General features: G+C 34.6%; 2 protein-coding genes across 3 annotated transcripts in view; one reads left to right on the top strand and one right to left on the bottom strand.

Moving 5' to 3' along the window:
- Positions 1-2,353: 2,353 nt before the first annotated feature.
- MS3_00007533 (uncharacterized protein) lies at positions 2,354-4,171 on the bottom strand (the record flags this gene model as incomplete). Its single annotated transcript, XM_012943294.3, has 2 exons — positions 2,354-3,232; positions 4,061-4,171. The coding sequence occupies 2 exons, from the start codon at positions 4,169-4,171 to the stop codon at positions 2,354-2,356; spliced, it is 990 nt and encodes a 329-aa protein (XP_012798748.3).
- Positions 4,172-4,324: 153 nt separating this feature from the next.
- FRMD3_3 (FERM domain-containing protein 3) overlaps positions 4,325-20,386 on the top strand; it is a gene marked incomplete at its 3' end in the record, with an annotated part of 40,799 nt that continues 24,737 nt past the window's right edge. Inside the window, exons 1-8 of one of the 2 annotated variants that reach the window (XM_051215824.1) lie at positions 4,325-4,585; positions 4,620-4,727; positions 4,761-4,803; positions 4,839-4,920; positions 6,269-6,366; positions 11,537-11,804; positions 16,209-16,296; positions 17,717-17,928. In XM_051215824.1, coding sequence (XP_051066358.1) covers positions 4,412-4,585; positions 4,620-4,727; positions 4,761-4,803; positions 4,839-4,920; positions 6,269-6,366; positions 11,537-11,804; positions 16,209-16,296; positions 17,717-17,928 — 1,073 coding nt within the window. In that variant the 5' untranslated portion in view covers positions 4,325-4,411. Of the gene's footprint in view, positions 4,728-4,760; positions 4,804-4,838; positions 4,921-6,268; positions 6,367-11,536; positions 11,805-16,208; positions 16,297-17,716; positions 17,929-20,386 lie in introns of both variants that reach the window. The other variant, XM_051215823.1, reaches the window with a different exon arrangement.

Genomic DNA, 20,386 nt, shown 5'->3' with positions numbered 1-20,386 from the left:
GTCCTCGAGTTCACTTGAATAATGAGGTCGAGTTTCTCGGGTGTATTGATCAGATAACTGTAATGTAACAATTTACGAAAAGGTCTAACTTCAGCTATCCTATTACTAGCGATCAAGTACAAAACTTCTATGAAATGAGTTGTTAGTACTACTGGGGCCTGAAAGAATTAGATCTGAACTGCCTCATTATAGTCATTGGGTTATCTGCCAGTTCAGATTAAGGATGGTAGTAAGTATTGCAATCAGTGAGGCAATCCAGAGCAACCTAAACTGTGGTATTAAGGTCGGTAGTATTGTTTATAGGCAGCAAGATAATAATTCAACTTTTTCACAAGAACATTTTTAAAACGCTAAGACTCAATCAAGTTTACGTGGTTGTGGTCACACGTATCAATATCACGTGGTTAACAGACTTCAGAAGATGTCAAGTCTCAGTCAATTCCACCATCAAAGTTACGCAGACCTCTCATACCTCATGAGTGATGAAAATGATAGAATTTATGTGTATATTTGCATTCTTATGGAATTTGGCTTTTCCCAAATAAATTGGTTCATTACTATTTTATGAGTTGGAGGTATCGTGTTTTTGAGGGTCTTGTCACGAATAATGAACAGAATTAACTCACCAATACGTTAAGGTCTGATTAACCCTACAATGTATCGTACTACTGGGGTTTCGTACAGGCTCACGATTTTCACGTATTTAGAAACAACCACGATTGAGCTTCTCCAACACAATCAGTAAGCTTTCAAGTAGACAACGTTCCTTTGCACCCAACAAATCAAACCTCGATGACCAACACAAGAAGACTGATTGCAAAGAGCTTGATATTCGATTTGGGACAGGATTCGTAAAACTAACTGATGCAGTCGTTGTTTCTGTGGCAGCAAAATATGACCTTCAGTCATGCGGAAGTATAGTGAACTTGAAACGGGTTCTTGTGGGAAATGAAGATATAAAAAATGTGTGTGTAATTATCATTCCAGTGGAGATTTTTGAATTCCCAACAGAGTCCGATGACCCAACGAACGCCTTGATACTTCCCAATTACTGTAGGTCTTCCAATGTATTTGATGGTCATAGTTCGCTGACATTTACCTCTTTATGGCAATAGTGTTCTGTGAGCTCTTGCGATACTGCTTCTTCTCCGCTCTGTATTGTGGTTGGTTTTTTAGAATTTTAAAGACGGGAAAGGGAGTGCTCAAGCCTCTAATTGTTTCTTCCGATGGGTAATCTTTGGGATTTCTGCTAGTCTGGTCTTTGTGGAGTATTCATGATACTTCTACAGCTGCTTCAAAAATGCCTTTCTCTCGACCTAAAAAAGTTATGATAGAAATTCGACTATTATAGCCTTAGCAGCTAACAGTAATGTAAGGTCAGTAACCATCTATTGGGCTTCCCACAAATGAGTCAGTCATTAAAACATTTGAATCACGTAAAAAGCTTTATTGACAGTTCAGTTCGCGTGTAAGTTCAATGCTTAGTTGCTAAGTCCTCCTGATATTCTGCTGATTCTTTCCGTAGAATCACACAGAGTTAGTATATTGATTCATTCATTTGAAGATGTCACAGATATTTGGAGTTTGACAACCCTTTAACCATTAACATCTAATATAGATCGTACCCACCAAGTTAAATCAAAATACAGAAGCGAAGAGGTTCGGAGATATATTTGATAAACAATCAATATATCGGGGATCGTCTGATCTAATCTGTTTAGTGATTACAGTAGATTTGAGCACGGCGTTCCCACTCGTGATCTAGTGCGGATGCATGACCGAGCGCCTTCAGCTAGATGAGTCCTTTAAAACTAATGTGATCAGCATCCAACATCGAAGACTTACAGGGCTATTTATTTTTGGGATCATTCCTCCCCTAGTGGGGTAGTGATGACCATAAGACGTGACCAGCCAGAAGTTTAAACCCAACGAGTTTGTCGTTGGTAAACACTTTTCCGACAGCTTGCTATGCTTATCAGCATCTGGTCGTCTTTCCCAAGTATAAAGGACCATGAAATACAATATAGTAAGGCAAGAAAAAGTACAATCAAATTTCGGTTCATCGTAAACTTCGTCGTTCTTTTTCGTCTTTTCCAGCCGTCCTGGGAAAGAAAAAACAGATATGTAAGTGCACGTTGAAATACACTCGTACATGCGTAAAAACACAAAGCGGGCGAAATAAAGGAAAATAAACTCATGCACACATAATAACGTAAAACGAATTTTTACAAAATGCATTTTTGTGTTAATTTTGGGAATAAAAATATAAGTCAATAAGCATATCAAAGTTAGTTTTTTTGACTACATGTGGTACAAAGGAAAATCGAGATGATATGAAATGTCGACTGGTATCTTACGTGCAATAGCTGTTTAAATGTCCTGGAATTCTTACTCTTCTTCCAAAGTGCATTGTTTTAAGTTTATATTCTGATACAGCCGAAGTATCATCATGTGTGTTGGCTGTCGAACGAGGTATTATAAGTGTAGGAGACGTGTCGATCGATTGTATCGAAGGAAATTCGACGTGAATAGGATTTCCTTCTAAATACGCAGCTTTGAGTCGACCGATGCTGATTCTATCGTTGACTCCGTTCATATCGACTATACGGTACTTGGATTCGCGTTGAAGATCTTTGAAAGGTTCTTCGTATTCTGATTCGAGAAATCGTCGATGTGAGTCTCGACAAACGAAAACGTGTGTACTATATCGTAAGACTGATTGAATGAAGACGTCGGTTGATTGAGGTCGAGTGGAAACAGGTTTAACTGAACGCATTGTGTTTGTGCGCCTGTTCGTGTAGGAGGTTAGATCCATGTTCTTTGTGGAAGATGAAGGATCCCTGAATTCTCCTGTAAGTCGGAGTGTCGTTCCATCAACGAGTTGAGCTGCTATATATCCAATGTCAGCTTTCACTGCATCGCGAATGCCTAGTAAGACGAGTGGAAGAGCGTCGGTCCACTGTGAAATGTTTGCAGCTGATAGTGAAGCTTTTAGTCGTCGGTGAAAGTGTTTTGCCAACCTGTTTGCGTGTGAGTTGTAGGCGGTCGTTCGGAAGCGAGTGATTCTTAAACGTGTGGTCAGACGACGGAAAAGTCCAGATTGGAACTGATGTCTGCGATCTGCAGTGATGCTTGAAAGGCAGCCAAAGTTTGCTACCCATCGTTCGTAAAAACCACCCCATTGGCCAGTCCATTGTGTAACGTTAACTGACGCGCGTTTGTCGCGCTTAACCTTGCCGGGGATCGGTGAATTGTTCAATATTCAGTGACCCAACTGACGGACGATTTGGCTAGGGCACAGCGACTTTTCAGTGGGCCTACAAATTCGTATAAAAACACAATTCCGACATTCCAATCTATTCATTCTACTTGAGTCATATTTTGACCTTGTCAATTATTCGCTTGTAGCGTGGGATCGAGTCGAGACTAACTATGAACACTGCTACCAAGAAACACGTGCCAAGTAAATCAGAAGGCGTAGGTTGAACGTAACCAAATAAATCCACAAAATCCCCGAGAAGCAAAATATTAGAAGGCAGTTAATGGACCAAGTCGAGATATATTCGCTGGCGATCTCGTGGTATCGAAAGGATACAGAGATCGTGCCAGAATACAAGCTTGGTTACAGAACGTAACCGAATTCGCGCGAAGTTACAATCAAAGTGTGAGTATAAGGATGGAAGCACAATATAGCTGTCATTAGCACAGTCAAACAAAAGCACTTTAAAACAAACACTGGTACAGTTGGTTATAAAAATAATTGTTTTTATTAAACCAGTCGTGTTCTCGTGATAAATGTGAGTCACTACACGCTTATCAGTCTTGACTGTTTTTATATGAGCGTATATGTGTGTGCCCTTCTTATCCCATTGATCACATGTCTGTAGCTTTATTTTGTCTGACTATAAATATTGAGTAACGCTTGACTAAAATGGGGTTGGCTTCCCAGCGTGTTTTTTTGCTTTGCTTTGTTTCATTTGCTTCACAAACAATATATATATATATATATTCACAAATCAATTCTCGTTATTCGACTTATTTAATTCCGTTATTGACTAACGCGATTTAAGTCGACGATGATGTACGAGAATAGGCGATAACAAACATCCATGCGATCTAAATAGGAGTCAGATCTACGGGCAACTAAATGTGTGATTGATTTAGCAGCCATTTTCATAACACATAATTGATAATGCTATTTGAAGATTTCAACTGATTCAAGCATTTTGTGACCGCATGAAGTCAGAAATTTTAAATAAAAAATATTCAAAGAACACAAACTGCTTATTTAAAACCTGAGAGTTGTTGTCCTTACTTGTTTAATCTGATGTGTAAGGCACACGTTCATGAGCGGGATTTCGGTTGGCGCGCTGTTAGTGTTCTGTTTGTTTTATCGTTGATAAGTCTGTAAATGAAATCAAGAAAGAATAAAAATAAAGAGTCTCCTAAGAAACGTAGAACAGATGACTCTGAAAACAGAGCCAGTGAAAAAATTCCAAATTCCGACACTACAACTGATGATTCGATCCACTGTAAAGTCAGGTTACTAGATGATACTCAAACTCCTATGGAGTTTACAATAAAGGTTTGTCATTACATTTTAACTAGTGACGTTTTAGAAAGCTGACAGTGGTTCACTACTTTTTAAAAAAGTGTGTGAGTCCGTAGGTGACCTAGTTGAATGTGACTATTTCGGTTTGAGATATACCGACAAAGAAAATATACGGGTAAATTTTATTTCTTCTCAGTAAATCTTTTAGCAATGGTTAGAGTTAGACAAAAGCGTTTACAAACAGCTCAAAGGTACGTGGTAATTCGATAACATCTATATTTTGTAGATTGTAAGTCTTTCGTGGTGAACTTCCGTGTGAAACATTATCCACCGGATCCTGTCAACGATTTAGCACAAAGTATTTCCAGGTATTTCCTGTTTTGTTGTATACAGTTCTTACTTTTTTGTTTCGATGACAATCTTATTGTTTGAAGTATTTTATAATGAGGATTTGGATATTTAGTTGTAGCTTTAGAATGAATTACAGATTATAAATGTCATCGAACATCCTATGAAATATCTACACAAAGTTTAATCTTTTTACCAATCTTGTGGATGAACACTTTGGAACTGAAGGTCTAGCGCAGTAGTCTGGATTGTACTTATACTTTCTACTGTATGACGGTTGCCAGGTCTAGAAATTCATACCGTCTAAAGTGGTTCAAGTAATTTTTCCGAAGTCCTCTGAGAGAGGCTGTGATGATGCAGTGTAACGTCTCACATTGATCTGTTATTACTTGTTTTGTTCATGTACTTTGGCCTCTACCTTGAGGCATTGATAGTCCAACGCTAATATACACGGTATTTCGGTAAGTCAAATATTTTGTTCCGTTCAGGATTATTTAAGATAATTCATATTATCCATTTTCATCAAACAAGCTTTTCTGCTGTAGTTATACATAAATTCAATACTGGACTTTAGATTGGTTCAGATACTTCCGTATACAGAAATCGTAACAAATTCAACTTTTCAGGAGGCTTTATTACTGACTTTTTCGTTTACATATGTCATCGTAACATACACTTTAGATATTGCAGCCGGAGAATGTTATCAGAGGTAATTAATTACTTCAGTAATAATGCTTACTTATAAAAGGCAAAAATAAATACCCAACTAAGGTTTTACGCAGTCGAATTCGAGCAGCTTTTTTAGCCTTGCGGTATTTGCACTAAGCTGACATTAAGATGTTAGTCACTCACATACCAACAACACACAAGTTTATCGACAACGTTATAGTTTTGTAAATTCTCTTCATTTTGGGTATACTTATTGAAGATGATTTCCAGGGTTTCCGTATACATAGAATATGGATTTATTTAAGACAAATGCCGTCAATTTTTGAATTGCTTAGTATGACTAGTTGAAATTATGGTTAGGGTCGTTAAAAAAGTTACTTTGACGTATTATTAATGACTCTAATATGGCAATTTTTCTCTAAGGAACTTCCCACTTATAAATTCTCAGCTGTTTTATTGAATTTAGTGTGATAACAAAAAGAGTTTGGATAATTGGCTTCTGTATATTCTTAACATAATTGCTGTTTAAAACATCATTTTAGAAAACTCTTATTATATTTTCACTTATTTTTATTTCGGTTTTGTCATGAAACTGACCAAGTGTATGTATTGTAGACAATCTAAAGGAAGATGTGATTTTTGTAACTTAGTTTGCTCTTTCAGTTTGTATCGCCTTCGAACTTTCATTTATTTTGACAGGTACTTGGTATATCTCCAAATACGTCGGGATTTGACTCAGGGTCGTCTTTTGTGTCCTCCATCTATAGTTGGAAAACTTGGAGCACTGGTCGCACAAGGTAAGAGACATATTGTTATATATATGCACAAGTCAGAATATGTTTCAAGATCGTTTTCAACAGATTTCTATAAATGAAGCTTGTCTTAAAGTTTTAGTAGTTAAAGTACTCGATTATCAACCGATGTGTCGCTGTTGAAAGTCCATCTTAATCTCTATCAAGAGACTCAGATGGTGTGTAAACTTGTGTATGGTTAACGCGCTGTATTAAATCATAGAATGTATGCTATTCAATCATTCCATTATACAGAAGATACTGTAATCTTGGAATTTCGTTTTTCTTATAATGAGCCTCATTTTTTTACGATTCAGTGACTGTTTCTATACGTATTGTTTGTGGAAGACTAAGAATGTGCTCGATTCACGCTTTAGTCCTTACAATTTTTCACTTCAGAATGCTTGTCATAAACGTTAGCTCCGAATTTATGGGCACTAAGTAGAATTAGCTGCGTAACACCATTAATTCGTTATCTAAAGTTTCAGATTGAAAAATGTTTATGTTAATAATTTTTTATTTCAGTAGAATAATGATGTCTATCATCCTTTCCTAATGTTCCATTATTCTATAAATTTACTCCCCTTTACTCTCTAAGAAATATTAGAGTTCATTTATCAAACTAGGTCCCACTATAAGACAACACTTTTGAATGAACACTCTAAACGTTCGTTCAGATCTATTTTATTCATGTTTTTTCGTCATTTTTATTTGTACCTCTCACTTTTATTTTGCCTCTACTGTAAACAGAACTCTAGCAAATGAGATTATGACATAGAATTCTATTTCTAACAATTTATACAGACCATTATCATACCTAGAGTTTCATCGAAAGAACAATCGTATTAGTTTGTATGCCTACAAGCAGTTAATAATAGACTCAATTAGCATATTTTTTGCTATAAAAGACAATAAATTGATTAGTTCACAAGTTCTTCAATATGTCATCAGGGTAAAATGAAACTTCATAACCTGTACAAAATATTTTAGGTTAACACGTTCACTTTATAGTCATGGGTAATGTATAAATACCATACTTTAATGTTTTAACTGAAAAGTACTAAAAAAAATTATGATATAGTAATGTTTATGACATGATATATATGTCAACCTAAGATCCCTCCTGATTAATACGGTTTTACTTAGTGATTAGTTATTGTATCGAAAAACCAACTTGAAGTGTAAATTTTATATTGTTTTATTTAGCTGCTAAAAGAGGCGTAATAATAATAGTGATGAAATCCATTCGTTAAAAAGCTAGGCACAGTAATTCACTTTCCCTTGCATATCATCCCGTATAACTCGAAAGTACTTAAATATAAAAATTGGAAAACAGTTGAAGTAGACTTCGGCTTGTAACTTTGTTTCTTTAGTGTTTAGTCTAATTTAGTTGCCTCTGAAAAATTGCTCATATATGGTGACAACAGTGCATTAGTAATCCTGAGGTCCAGGGACGTCTCTTAGGATGCAGTGATTCTCGTCTGACTGTTAACATTGGTAATGAATCACTGAATTCGGTGGTTTTGTTGTTTTACGAATATCGTCCTGGCAAGTTGCATATTATCTATCATTTACCAACTCTAAGACTGAGAATAGTGGAGAAGGGGTCGGCTTATGACGCTGCCTTGTGGTACAAAAACAGCTGTATAAGGCCGGAATCTTTTGATTCATGATGAATGTCTTATTAAAATTCTCAGGGTTGTACAAGTTAACGCCTTGAGGTGTTATCAGATGTGGCTGATAACAAAAGCCAGCATTGATAATTCTGTATTTTTCCATTATATTTTTTCATAATTGTAATAATTTTTTGCTCTTTGCATTAACAGAAATTTACCTCATATTATGCACTGTTTTTATTGATTTATCGATTGGTTATATTACCCCCTTCAGTTTTCCACAATATTATAGGTTTATTTTGGGGGCGCAGTTTTATGCCTGGTTGTGCCAGGAGTCATGTGCTTGGGTAAATAAATAATACGCTTAGACAAAAAGTACGTTTTTCACAGACATACTTTGGCCGCTATTTATAAGGATTCTAGACTGTAATTCAGCTCATAGGTTTTTAGTTGATTCGAATTTGTGATTGCTGTTTTCTCAGTTGTAATCACTAAGTCTTTCTGTTCCTTTAAATTTCTCGTACTTTATTTTTCAATCCTCTAATGTGGGACAATTATAGGAAAACTGATTTGTATCCCGTGACAACCATATCACCTTTATACTATTAGTTCAACATGTATAGGAACTAAACTTCCTTAACTCCAAAATTTATGGTAACTGGATCAAATGAAATTAAGCTTTAAATGTATTTTCACCATGTTGTCGATATTCGTCTTTTATATATTATTAATTCAACCACCAAGATCGAGAAGTGATGAGAACGTTTAGGGCAACTTATTGTCTGTATTTGAACAATCAGGATTTAGATCACATCATTTTCGCTGTACAAGTCCTAAGTTCACACAAATTTGCTCATACACAGTGTATTGTAACACTGTAGTTAATTATCATAGTTATTTCATATTTTTACTATTAATCAGTTAAAAAATTACTGTCGTGTTGGTTTCCTAAACACACGTTTTTTAAACCTTAAGAATCGAAATAAAAATTACGTAAATATCTGTGGTAGATAGTGAAATCTGTCATGAACCTACAGGATTGTTCACTGTAGGGTCCCATAAAAACGTTTTGTGAAAAGAGCGATTATTGAGATGATGACTTCACTAGGTACAGTTTATTATTATTTCTTAGTCGATAAGCATTTTATGTGAAGTACACCAATTACTTCTAAGTAAAATGTCGATGTAACCGATTTTATGTAAAAAGTAGGTTTCCAACGTTTTATCCTAGCGTATTCGAAACCATATGAAATCAAATCCACGATCAACAACGTCAAAATCAGCTTTTTGTTCAATAATAAGACAGTTTCTTTATTGACATTTAGTTTTAAAACAATACTAATCTTTCATTTACCTTACAATTCCACATACTTCACCTATTGCAAGCACATTGAAAATGTCAAAAGCACTCAATCCTTGTCAAAGTAACTCAGTCAATTTGTCCTCATATTTTCTTATATACAGAAAGTTTTAATGAAGTGATGGTCACTTTTTTTGTATTTGATATTACATCAAATTACATTCGATCAATACTGTTTCCACGTCAACAAATTAGGTTTTCTTGATTATGATAGTAAATATGGTTTGCAGCTTTCAATGTCCATTCCATACAAGTTAAGGTACCATGTGAGTTTGAGGCTTCAGATGTCAAGAACTGAATCAATCCAATGATCTAGAAGCATCATATTTCTACAGTAACTATGTGATTGTATGGTAAAGATAATATGTTCTTGATACCTCATGGAGTAGAAAATACGTTTACTAACGTTGCATAACTCAGTGTTAACCACTTCTTAAGAGAACAAATGAATAAACAAATTAAATCAAAACAGGTTTAAATAGTAAAAAGGAACAAAGCATAGACATTTAGTGTAATAAAAAAACATGATTGATTAAGCCAATGTCATGTCACTCCTTTCGAGGTGGTTTTTGCGTGATATCTATGTCTATTTGTTAATGAGTGTGGAATATGTGATATTTAGTGACATAAGATTTAGTTGAATTCGTATTTGTGATAGTAGCATCAGATGTGAATTTAATTAGATATGGTAGCTGGGGTAAATGGCCCAACTTGAATGAATAATAAGATCTTATTCTCTGTTGAGGGAAGTATTATTTAGTAGTATATAGAAAGCTTTGACTGATCACCTTGTACTTGAAAAAGCCTTTTCGAATTACTTCGATATTTTTAATGTCGACTTGATGGTTTTTATAAATGGTATACATCAATCCTGCCGATTTAGCTTGAATTTTTTCAAAATTTATAGGATTATTAGGTAGCTTTTGCGGGTAACTTAGATGCTGTTTTGGCTCAAGTCAAGATTTCACGTGATGACTCCAATAAAAAAGAAGTTACAATCGACACAATCGAATCTGTTAATTTAATTTGTTTATTTACTTATATTCCTTGAAGAGGTGGCTTACACTTAATCATGAAACATTCAAAAATTCGTTTTCTACTCATTGAGATATTAAGAATATGACATCATTTTTATAAGCAATCTAACCAATGCTCAGTTTTCTTAAACTGATCAAGTCGAATCTTGGTGATGATACCAATATGTGACTGCATGTTATTTTAACAAACTACTGACTTAAGATGTGATAGTTTGGACATTTGATCTATCGATTCGAATCTAATCTTATTACCTTGCTCTGTCTAGGTAGCCAGCATTTTAGATAGCTACTTTGGTTGTGACTAGTGTTTGGTACACGAAGCCGTAAACATTTACGGATTAATTTTTTCAGTCGTCAGACGCTTCGAAAATTGAAGCTGAGACTTACAAATGTTAGTTTCAAGTTATTTTGTTAACTTGTATAATAAATACTGAAGCGTAGAAAATCCATGCTAAAAATAAAATGTACGAAGGATTAAGAATAAATATTCAACTGAATAAATAATAAACGTATATGTCCTTCTGACCTCTTGATTCACTTTCTCGTCAACATTTTACTATGGAATAGTAAGCTCCGTGACATCTAGATATCGATCAGAAATTACCTATTTGATATATCAGTCACAATTTCAGAACATCTGCTACCTTTGAGGGGGAATTAGATATGTAATCCTCCTTGAATGCCTATTAGTCCCTATGGATGTTTTTTTTGCACAGTGATATCTACTGGAGTTGAAGATTTTCGCTAAATTGTTAACTGGTTCCTTTTGGGGAATGTTTACCACGTTTTTGGTGTAGTGACGTGGTACATATTCATACAATTTTAACAGAATTCAGATTTGTGTTTGACCTGTTTTTGGTGTAAGATGTCGTTCTTAACTTGATACCACACTTATTTCAGTTATCTAGTTGTATGCCCGTTTGTTATAAAAATTGAAACCTACGAGCTATGATTATGGATGGGAATTCTGCTCCAAATTAAACATTTTTCTATTTGTATTATTATTGTGTACTTTCTGTGTTCAAGTAACACAATCTCAGTAGGAGTTGTACTTCAAGTAATGTCAGCAATTACATTTTATCATAAACAATATCATTTTTACATTTTATCCACTTGATCCTATTAAAAGTATTTATTTTCCTGATTAATCACATTTCTTTTAGCTGAAGTCGGTGATGCGCCGTCAGAACATGTAGAAACACCAAATGGTAATGTTAATCACTGTACACCACCTTTACATGATTCACGGTTGGATAGTGTCGAGTCTACTGAATTTACAAATATATCCAACAGTAACAATTGTGATCAGTGTATACAAGGAGAGACATTAAATTATACTGCATGCTGTGACATGCTGCGTAAACTGAAAATAATATTCAATCAAACGCCGGAGGTTGAAGCGCAAATAATGAAAGAATACCAAAAGCTTCGGTAATTTACTTTTTATACATCTTCGTTTTGGATAACATCTGCTAGTGTAAATGACGGGAAAGAGATCTTTTTCTTCCTTTAAAGTGTGTACGTAGTTAGACTTTAGAAATCAATTTATTGACAAAGGTTTCAGATGTAGTACTGTATAAAACATATGTATCATTACAAAGTTTAGAATAATAGTCTGAGTACTGTGTAAAATTTTAATAAAACAATGATACTCTTATCAACGTATGTTCAAAACTAGATTTGATGTTTATTTTAGATTCTTAAAGTTGGAGGTATAGTGGAATTGAGCTGGATTGAAATACTGTAAATAACTGTCTGTATGTACCTTATTAGTATATACTTCCTAGGCACTTAACTGGCCCACTATGTAAATAGAGAAAAGTAACATTTCGTCAGAGATTGTATAGAGAAGATCCTAATAATAGTGTGCACAACTCTTTCATATATACATGCGTAACTAATCCAGAAAGTCATATAATAGCACTGGCCTCTTCCGATGATTTATTCCCTCATACTTAGGCGCTCACATTTACATTTTCCACTTACCATGTAACTTTGTGAGAGCGTGTAATTTACCCAGTCTTCACATATATCGGTTCTTTTTATATAAATCCCGAGGTATTACGGTGTTTTTGTCAGAAAATGAAGGAATATGGTCAATGAAATATGTATGCTCTTGACATTTAGTAATTCGGAAGGAGCTAGCAATAGATCAGTGCTTTGATAGTTGTCCCATTTGTGATACATGGATTTTTCAGATCTGGAAACATTAATAAATTTATTACATTATTGGAACATTTTTAGTCTCGATATACTTTTTTCAGTAGTTTTGGTGTCTACGTTTGTCAAAATGTTGTTCCCATTCTTTCGAAGACCCACAAGTGTGCTATATTCTAGTATTATCTGATCTATGATTCCTTGTTAACTTCAAGTGCATTATTTAGTACTGTATTCGTCCGTAAATCATGGAACAGAGGTTTCATTCGAATTTAAATCTCTTCAGCTTACAATTTTAGTAGTTTCAAGGGTTAGGTCTAGGTATGCAAACTAGAGTTACTGTAACAGAACGTAGTTCAATATATATCCTACGTCTTCAATGACTTTTGTGGTTCCTTATTTGGAAGTAGTCGATTATGAGTAGAAGTATAGCGTATCAACTTCAAAGAATAAACTGCTAAAATTTAATAAACTATCCCAGTGAATAATAAGCTTAAGGATTTGTTTTGATTATAGTGTTTGTTATCTTCACACGAAAAATATCATTATAATAGTTCTAGAGTTAGCAGCTTCATTTAATTCTAATCATTGAACTGAGTGAAATAAAAGCGTTTTGAAAGTGAGTTCTAATTAGTTCACCGTACATTACTTTTACCAACTGATCCATAATGTTATTAGATTACTCTGAACTCACGGAGTTTATTTTGAACCGATGATATCATTTCCTATTGTGATCATATAGCTGTCATGGAAGTGTGGAAAAAACTGATAATTATACAATCGTGTGATTGTTATTTTTATTGAAAATGCAACAAAAAAACCATCCCAAAAACAAAGGGTATCAATATATGAACTTCGACAAAGTGTGATCATTCTATCAAGTTATAAAAACAAGGTACAACAGTACTAATTAAAATAGGTAGAAACAGTCCAAACAAATTTTATTATACAAACATATTTGTAGAAAGTTTGTGTATTTCCTCTTATGTTCGAGTACTAGCAAAAAGAAGTTATAAAGCAGACCTTTTAAATAAAATACCCCAGTAGTTTTCAAATTCCATTTCAAGAATATATGGGTATATGCTGTTGTGGTTAAAGTGTGTTGTTTCCATTTCACTGTGCATTTTTCAGTAGCATACATCTGAAAGTCAACTTACACGGGTACTAAGGTTTGGAACAAATGTGAATGTTGATTTCGATAAGTATTTGGTGTATACTGCCTAATCTAAATTTTGTACTGTATTCTACATAATTTAAAGTCAAATCCTTTAGTCCTAACTTATTTGTCATCTGACCGTTACTCATATGATCATTATAAAGTCGTACGTATACATATCCGGTCATTTGATCTCACTTAGTAAAAGACTTTCGTATCAATCCGTTTTATATATATCACTATTAATGGTGTATACTGATTTAAGTTTTTAGAAATTTTCCAACCAGACGTCCAACTTCGTATTAGCTAATCCTTCGAGACTGTCATATAAGCTACAAATCAGAATGGTTATCGCATACTATTTATTCTTAAATCCTAGCATATCTGTCTCACGACTAGCACACTTTAAACAACCAGCAACGTCTGATTTCCTTGTCATGCATGATGTTTAAGCACATGACTTGTTTCCTTTAATTAATCAATTTAATCTACAGTAAACAGCTCGTGGGACATTCGTTTTAAAACATTGGATATTTTGCACACTTATATATTTTGGTGTTTTTTCAATCTGTTAGCTAAGTAAATTAATGTGCCACTTTCACCACTTATCGTTATGAAGCTTCGATAAACCTGAGAGAATCATTCCTAAAAAAGGAGCTTAGTAGTAGTAAAGGTAAATATAACTGGTGTGAAAGATGAAGTAATTCCTAGGATTATAAATAAAAGTCGGGACTCCCTCGCCTCTAGGTTTTTAGATGAAGGGTTTAGCCAACGAACACGTATAGTGGTAAGTGATACACTTGAAACAGTAGTAAAAAAACAGATCCAAACATCATCTGTTTCTTTCGGATCTTAGAGACCACGTTTGTTACACGTATGAAATAAGTCTTCAAAGCTTCTTAATGAACCTTCACTATCTTCCGGATCGGTTTAGATGGGAGATATCCTTGACCAACCCTCGTATGAAACGTATTTTTCATGTGGAAGAAGTAAGTTTTACTTCTCTGGACAAGTCAGTCTTATCAGTGTACTGAAAAATTTAAATATGACTAATCCTATGTTTCGACGGATCAAGATATTTTGAAAGAATTGAAAACTAATTCGGTTTCAACAGTATTAGCCACGTAGATGCCGAACATGTAAGGTGGAAGGATTCTCACAGTATTTCTTTAGAATTCTCGTGTATACACAAGATTTGCTGTTGGCAATATGTTACGTAATTATTTCCCCCATTACCTAGTTATATTAAAAGTATATAAACACAATCAACCGATGGATATTCTGTAACCTAATGAGACTTCGGATTTAGATATTTCGTGTCATGTCACACACATCATTGCATGATCATTTTATTGCATTTGACCTAAAGATGTAAATAACATTCTTGTGAGTTCTCTAAAAACATGTTGATCTAATCCCAATCTCAATTAACTCGAACACTTGTAAGAAATATCTTTTATTTGGTCAACTTAGTCAACCTAAAAAGCTTTAGTAAGCTTATCTTAAATAAATAGCAATTCCAATTTCTTAATTTATGCCTTTATCATATTCTAGAGAATCAATTTTACTAATCACGTGACGATCTACCTTAGTCACTCGTAAGAATTGACTGAATGTGACTAGATTATACAGAAAACGAATCAGCTTTATTGTACGTAAAATTCGATTATTGTTTATGTGCGGTTCACATACGTACAAGACTTTCCAATGTTTTTATAACATTAAGATTATGTCTGTCTATCCAGTGAGCTGTCCAAATGTCTATAGAAATGTTGTTATGGTGAATAGTCAAATACTGAGATTAAAAAAGCTTTTATTAACCAATCAAACCGATTACTAGCATTTGTGACCGTACTCTAGATACCTTGTATTAAGTGTGGGTTTAACTTGTGGAAGTAATAATTAGTTGCATCATCGATCCCATGGGAATTAACATTGATTAGCGTAATTTTAACACAACCTAATCAAAGGATTAGTTTGAGTAACAATCTAAAATTCATGAACACCAATAGAAATCCTTGTCTCAGTTTTTAACGCAGCAGTTTGTGAGTAAAATTTCTAGTTGCATTCTCAAAGAAATTATCCTAAATTCAATTACGAATTTTAAAATTACGATGATAAATGCTTACTGGTCACCGAAAATAATATTTCGCACTGAAGGCTTATCAGCGGTTTCTCAAAATCATTCGCCATGTCATGAAATTCTGTCAAAGTGTAGTTGTAAATCGACATTGTTATAAAGTCTTCGGTTTGAAAAGTTAACTCCTTCACATTTCTTTTGTTTTCACTGTTCTTTGAATTTGAGACGGATTGTTTTTTAAACCGTCTACTAAATATATGAGTAACATTAGAGTGAAGCTTACTTTTACAGTATTTTCTCTACATTTGCTGTGTTAGAATCATAATGATTTTTATCACCTTTTGATCTGTTGAAGAAATTTGAGTTTGTCTTTTTAATACTGATGCTGCTGAATCATGTGTTGTAACATTTTGAAGTGATCCCAATTTCCTTTTACTTTCAGTGGTCTTAATGCGGTTGACGCAGAAACTGAACTTCTCCGACATGCATCGCAGTTGCCGACGTATGGGATCGATCCTGTACCAGCTACGGTATTTATGGAATTTTTATTCCCTAACTAAATTTTTTTTTATCAATGTTTGTTTGAACTATGTTTGTAAACAAGTTTATTTTGACATCAGTGGTTATGTTTTTAATTTATGATATAAATTACATTTTATTACAATGGTGGGATACTTTTTAGTATCAAGTCTAAAATCGCTTTGAAATAATGATAATAATGAGTATAATAAGTGAAATAATTCAGTTTAAAGTATGTACGTACCAACATTAGGGCAAATATAACTAGTATGTTTTATAAACTCGAATACGAGCAGATACTACTTTACGTAGCTATTGTCAATCCGTCTGAATAAGCCTTGTCTTTAAAAACTACCTGAATATGTTTCATTTGTACCTTCATGTGTACCTTTGCTTTAATTAACAGTGTAGGGATAAACTAATCGTCAGAACAACTGAAAATTGATTACTTTAAAAAAATATTTTGAAGATAAATATTTGAGTTAGTAGTAGTAGTAGTTGTTGTTGTTGTTGTTTTGTTTTCCAGTTTTCACACACTGTTGTGGAGTTATGAAAGTGATAAGGATATTAGATTGAGTCTTTATTCACTTGTTGTTGCAATGTAGATGTTATCGTTTGAAATTAATGTGAATTTTGGACTCAATAATTATGTTTACTAGCATTTAATACTTAACTATCCTCTGAGAGATTGTCATTGTATTTTACATTTTGATGAATTACAATTATCTTGATTATGTTTATGTGAGTTTGAATATCTTTTTTTGACATCCGAGCTCCTTATGGAATTATCTCATTTTATTTTGATTAAAGGTAATATTTTGTCACACTGATCAATAGCTCGTTTAGCACACGATGTTTACCCAGTTTTCAGGTCTTTGTGCATCTATTTATTCAAGTTTGTTTTGATCACTCATGGTGAATTTACTAGTAAATCTCTACTACAACAATTGATTTCTGAGTTACCGTGGCTAGGACAAGAAAAGGACTTGTGGTTTGTAGATACTCGATTTGGAACTGGAGGTTACTGTTGTCTTGTTCAAATTACATTACTGTCATAGATTATCTTGTTTATTCAAATCAAGGAGTTGTTTTCCGATAATTCATGAAACATACACATATGGGCTTGAAAACAAACTCATTTAAGTTTTTAAAGTTTTATGTGACTATAAATTACTCACATCACTTACTTGTTATGTGTTTTTTGATGTACTAATGTGAATCGACACATTTTATCTAAAAGCTTGCATTCAAATTTTTCTTGCCAATGAAAAGTGAGTAATGTGATCTTTTAGGCTTTCAACTCGTGTCTTGTGAGTTCATTGTTTTTATGTATGAAAGTTACAATTAACAATTGATTAGGTTGTTAGGATGTAGTTTTAAAACTGGATTATTATTTAATACAATACTTCTCTTTAACCTCCAACTTTTAAGCCCATGCAAAAGGTTTATTTACCTATTTCAACCTCGACAACTGAAAATAATTCGCCGCAAACTGAAGTCAAAGCTACTGATGAGAAGCGAAACTCAGTCACATTGAGCTCTAAACCTGTAAATTTACCTGAAGGGGCTACTTTCTACTTGGGTATAACTAGTACAGGTGTAGTGACTTTTGTGGGGCGACAAAGAAATGCAGAATATACATGGTGAGTTCTAATTATTCAAAAAGCATTTATCAAAAGTAAAAAGGTATGTTGTGTATGATTACTTACTTAATTACTTTACTTTACTTTACTTTACTTCCTTCCTTCCTTACTTATTTTCGCCTTTTACTCACAATGAAGCATAGGCCGCCGACCAGCATACTCCAGCGCACTCTGTCCTGGACCTTCCTTTCCAGTTCTAAGCAATTTTCGCTCATTCTTCTCATGTCTGTCTCCATTTCTCGGCGTAATGTGTTCTTTGGTCTTCCTCTTTTCCTTTGGCCTTGAGGATTTCATGCCTTGTGAGGCACTTGGGTTCTGCCTCAATGTGTGTCCTATCCACTTCCATCGCTGTTCTTCGATGTTGGTAATTACTTTGCCTTCCTTAGTTTTCACTGGTCGTTCTGGTTTACGATAATTTCCAGCGAGTTTCTTTGTTGTGTCATACAATTGTATTATGTTTCCTTCACTTGCAGCCTTTTCTGTCATCATTGCTAAATCCTCCACATATTTACGTTTGTCGGTTCTATTGCTCCTCTCCACCTGCTTGTTTACTTTTGTGTATTCAGTTTGTGCCTTGGCTTTCTCTGCTCTTGTTCGGCTGGTGTTGATCGCTGTCTTCTTGTTCTTTCTTTCTTGAATCCTATCTAGTGTATCAACAGTGATCCATTCCTTGTGGTGCTTCTTGTGGCCCAGAACCTCATAACATTTTGAAGTTATTGCCTCTTTTATCCCTTTCCAGTTGCTATCCATACTAGTTCCTTCTCCATTGAGTAGATCATGAAAGGCCTAGAACCTATTGCTGAAGAGTATCTTGAATTTGTTGAGTTTGTCAGTATCCCGAAGAAAGGCGTATTAAGCTTTTGTGATGTTGTCTGCCCAGTTATCCGGTGCTTCTTGAGCTTCAACTTCATCTTGGCGACCAACAATTGATGATCTGATGCTATATCAGCTCCTCACATGGTTCTGGCATCCTCCATCGTCTTCCTGAACTTTTTGTTGATGCAGATATGGTCGATTTGGTTCTGCGTAGTGTGATCCGGTGAAGTCCATGTGTTTTTGTGTATGCGTTTGTGTGGGAATATAGTGCCGCTTATGACCACTTTTTTTAAGGCAAATAGGTTTGCAAATCTCTCACCATTTTTGTTCCTTTATCTTATTTCATGTCGTCTCATGATGTCTTCATATCCGGTGTTGTCCATTCCAACCTTGGCATTGAAATCTCCCATCAGAATGGTCAAGTCCTTTGTTGGGCACTTCTCGACGATTGACTGCAGCCTATCGTATAATTAATCTTTAACATCTTCATTGTAGTCGTTGGTATTCGCATAGCATTGGATGATGTTCATTGAAATTCCCTCTTTCTTTGTTTTGAAGGAGGCTTCGATGATTCTTGGTCCATGAGATTCCCATCCTATAAGTGCATTTCGTGCTTGTTTGGATAGTCTCAATGCAACTGCTTGTGTATGTGGTGCATTTTCTTCTTCATGGCCAGAGTATAACAGAAGCTTCCCTGAAGCTAGTCGTTGTTGTCCACTTTGCATCCAATGTGTTTCACTGATTCCAAGCACCTCTAGGTTGTATCTCCTCATTTCTGCAGCAATTTGGAAGATTCTTTCGGTCTCCCAAATTGTACGAGCATTCCATGTACCTAAGTAATTGATTGCTGTGGTTGTCAAGAGGGGCATCAGTATCGTGACTTCCGAAGGAACTCGGCTTTCATCATGAGGCGTCATAGTTCTTCTAAATGAAGACTTTCTGACTCCCAGGGCAGAGTTTAAGTGGTTTGAATAATTTATTTTAGCGAGTTAGTTTTCTACGGGATGGGGTCGCTAACCCCATGCCCAACCCTGCTCGTTTATCTGGGCTTCGGACCGGCTGAAGCCCCTCTGGGGCTACCTGTAATTGAAATGCAAGTCTATTTAAACATCATTTAAAAATTATGCAGTTGAACGTAGACGCAATAGGTTTTTCATGATGAATAATTTCCGAAACTATTTTAAACTAAGTCTCTTTTCCTTATATTCTCTGTTCGCTTTTACTATATTTAGATGGGATAGACATTTTCAACCATTAATCTTTGGGTTATACTCACATTCACGAATTATTTTAAAACCAAGGCGAATAACAAAGTAGTCTTTGACTTCTTCCACTCAGTGCATTACCTGAATGATTTTTACGACCATGTTATCAATTTACTGCCTATCGAGTTATCTATTACATGGTTTTGTAGTAATGCCATATGAAAAGTCTGCTAGATTCTGTTTGTGACGTATTCTATATTTTATTTTTCCTAGAACGACTGTATAAATATTTTTCAAGACTTAAATATTTATTCCAAAGGTTGGAATTAAAGATTGATGAGGATGAATTTTTGCCTCGGCATTTCTTTCTCAGTACTAACTAATTGGATGTATTAGTTACTGTTTATATCCCAGCGACCAATAGCTTCTAAAGATAT

This window comes from Schistosoma haematobium, chromosome 4, assembly GCF_000699445.3.
Source record: "Schistosoma haematobium chromosome 4, whole genome shotgun sequence".
NCBI lineage: Eukaryota > Metazoa > Platyhelminthes > Trematoda > Strigeidida > Schistosomatidae > Schistosoma > Schistosoma haematobium.
The sequence above is the reverse complement of the archived record's forward strand: the minus strand, read 5'-3'. Positions and strand labels throughout refer to the sequence as shown.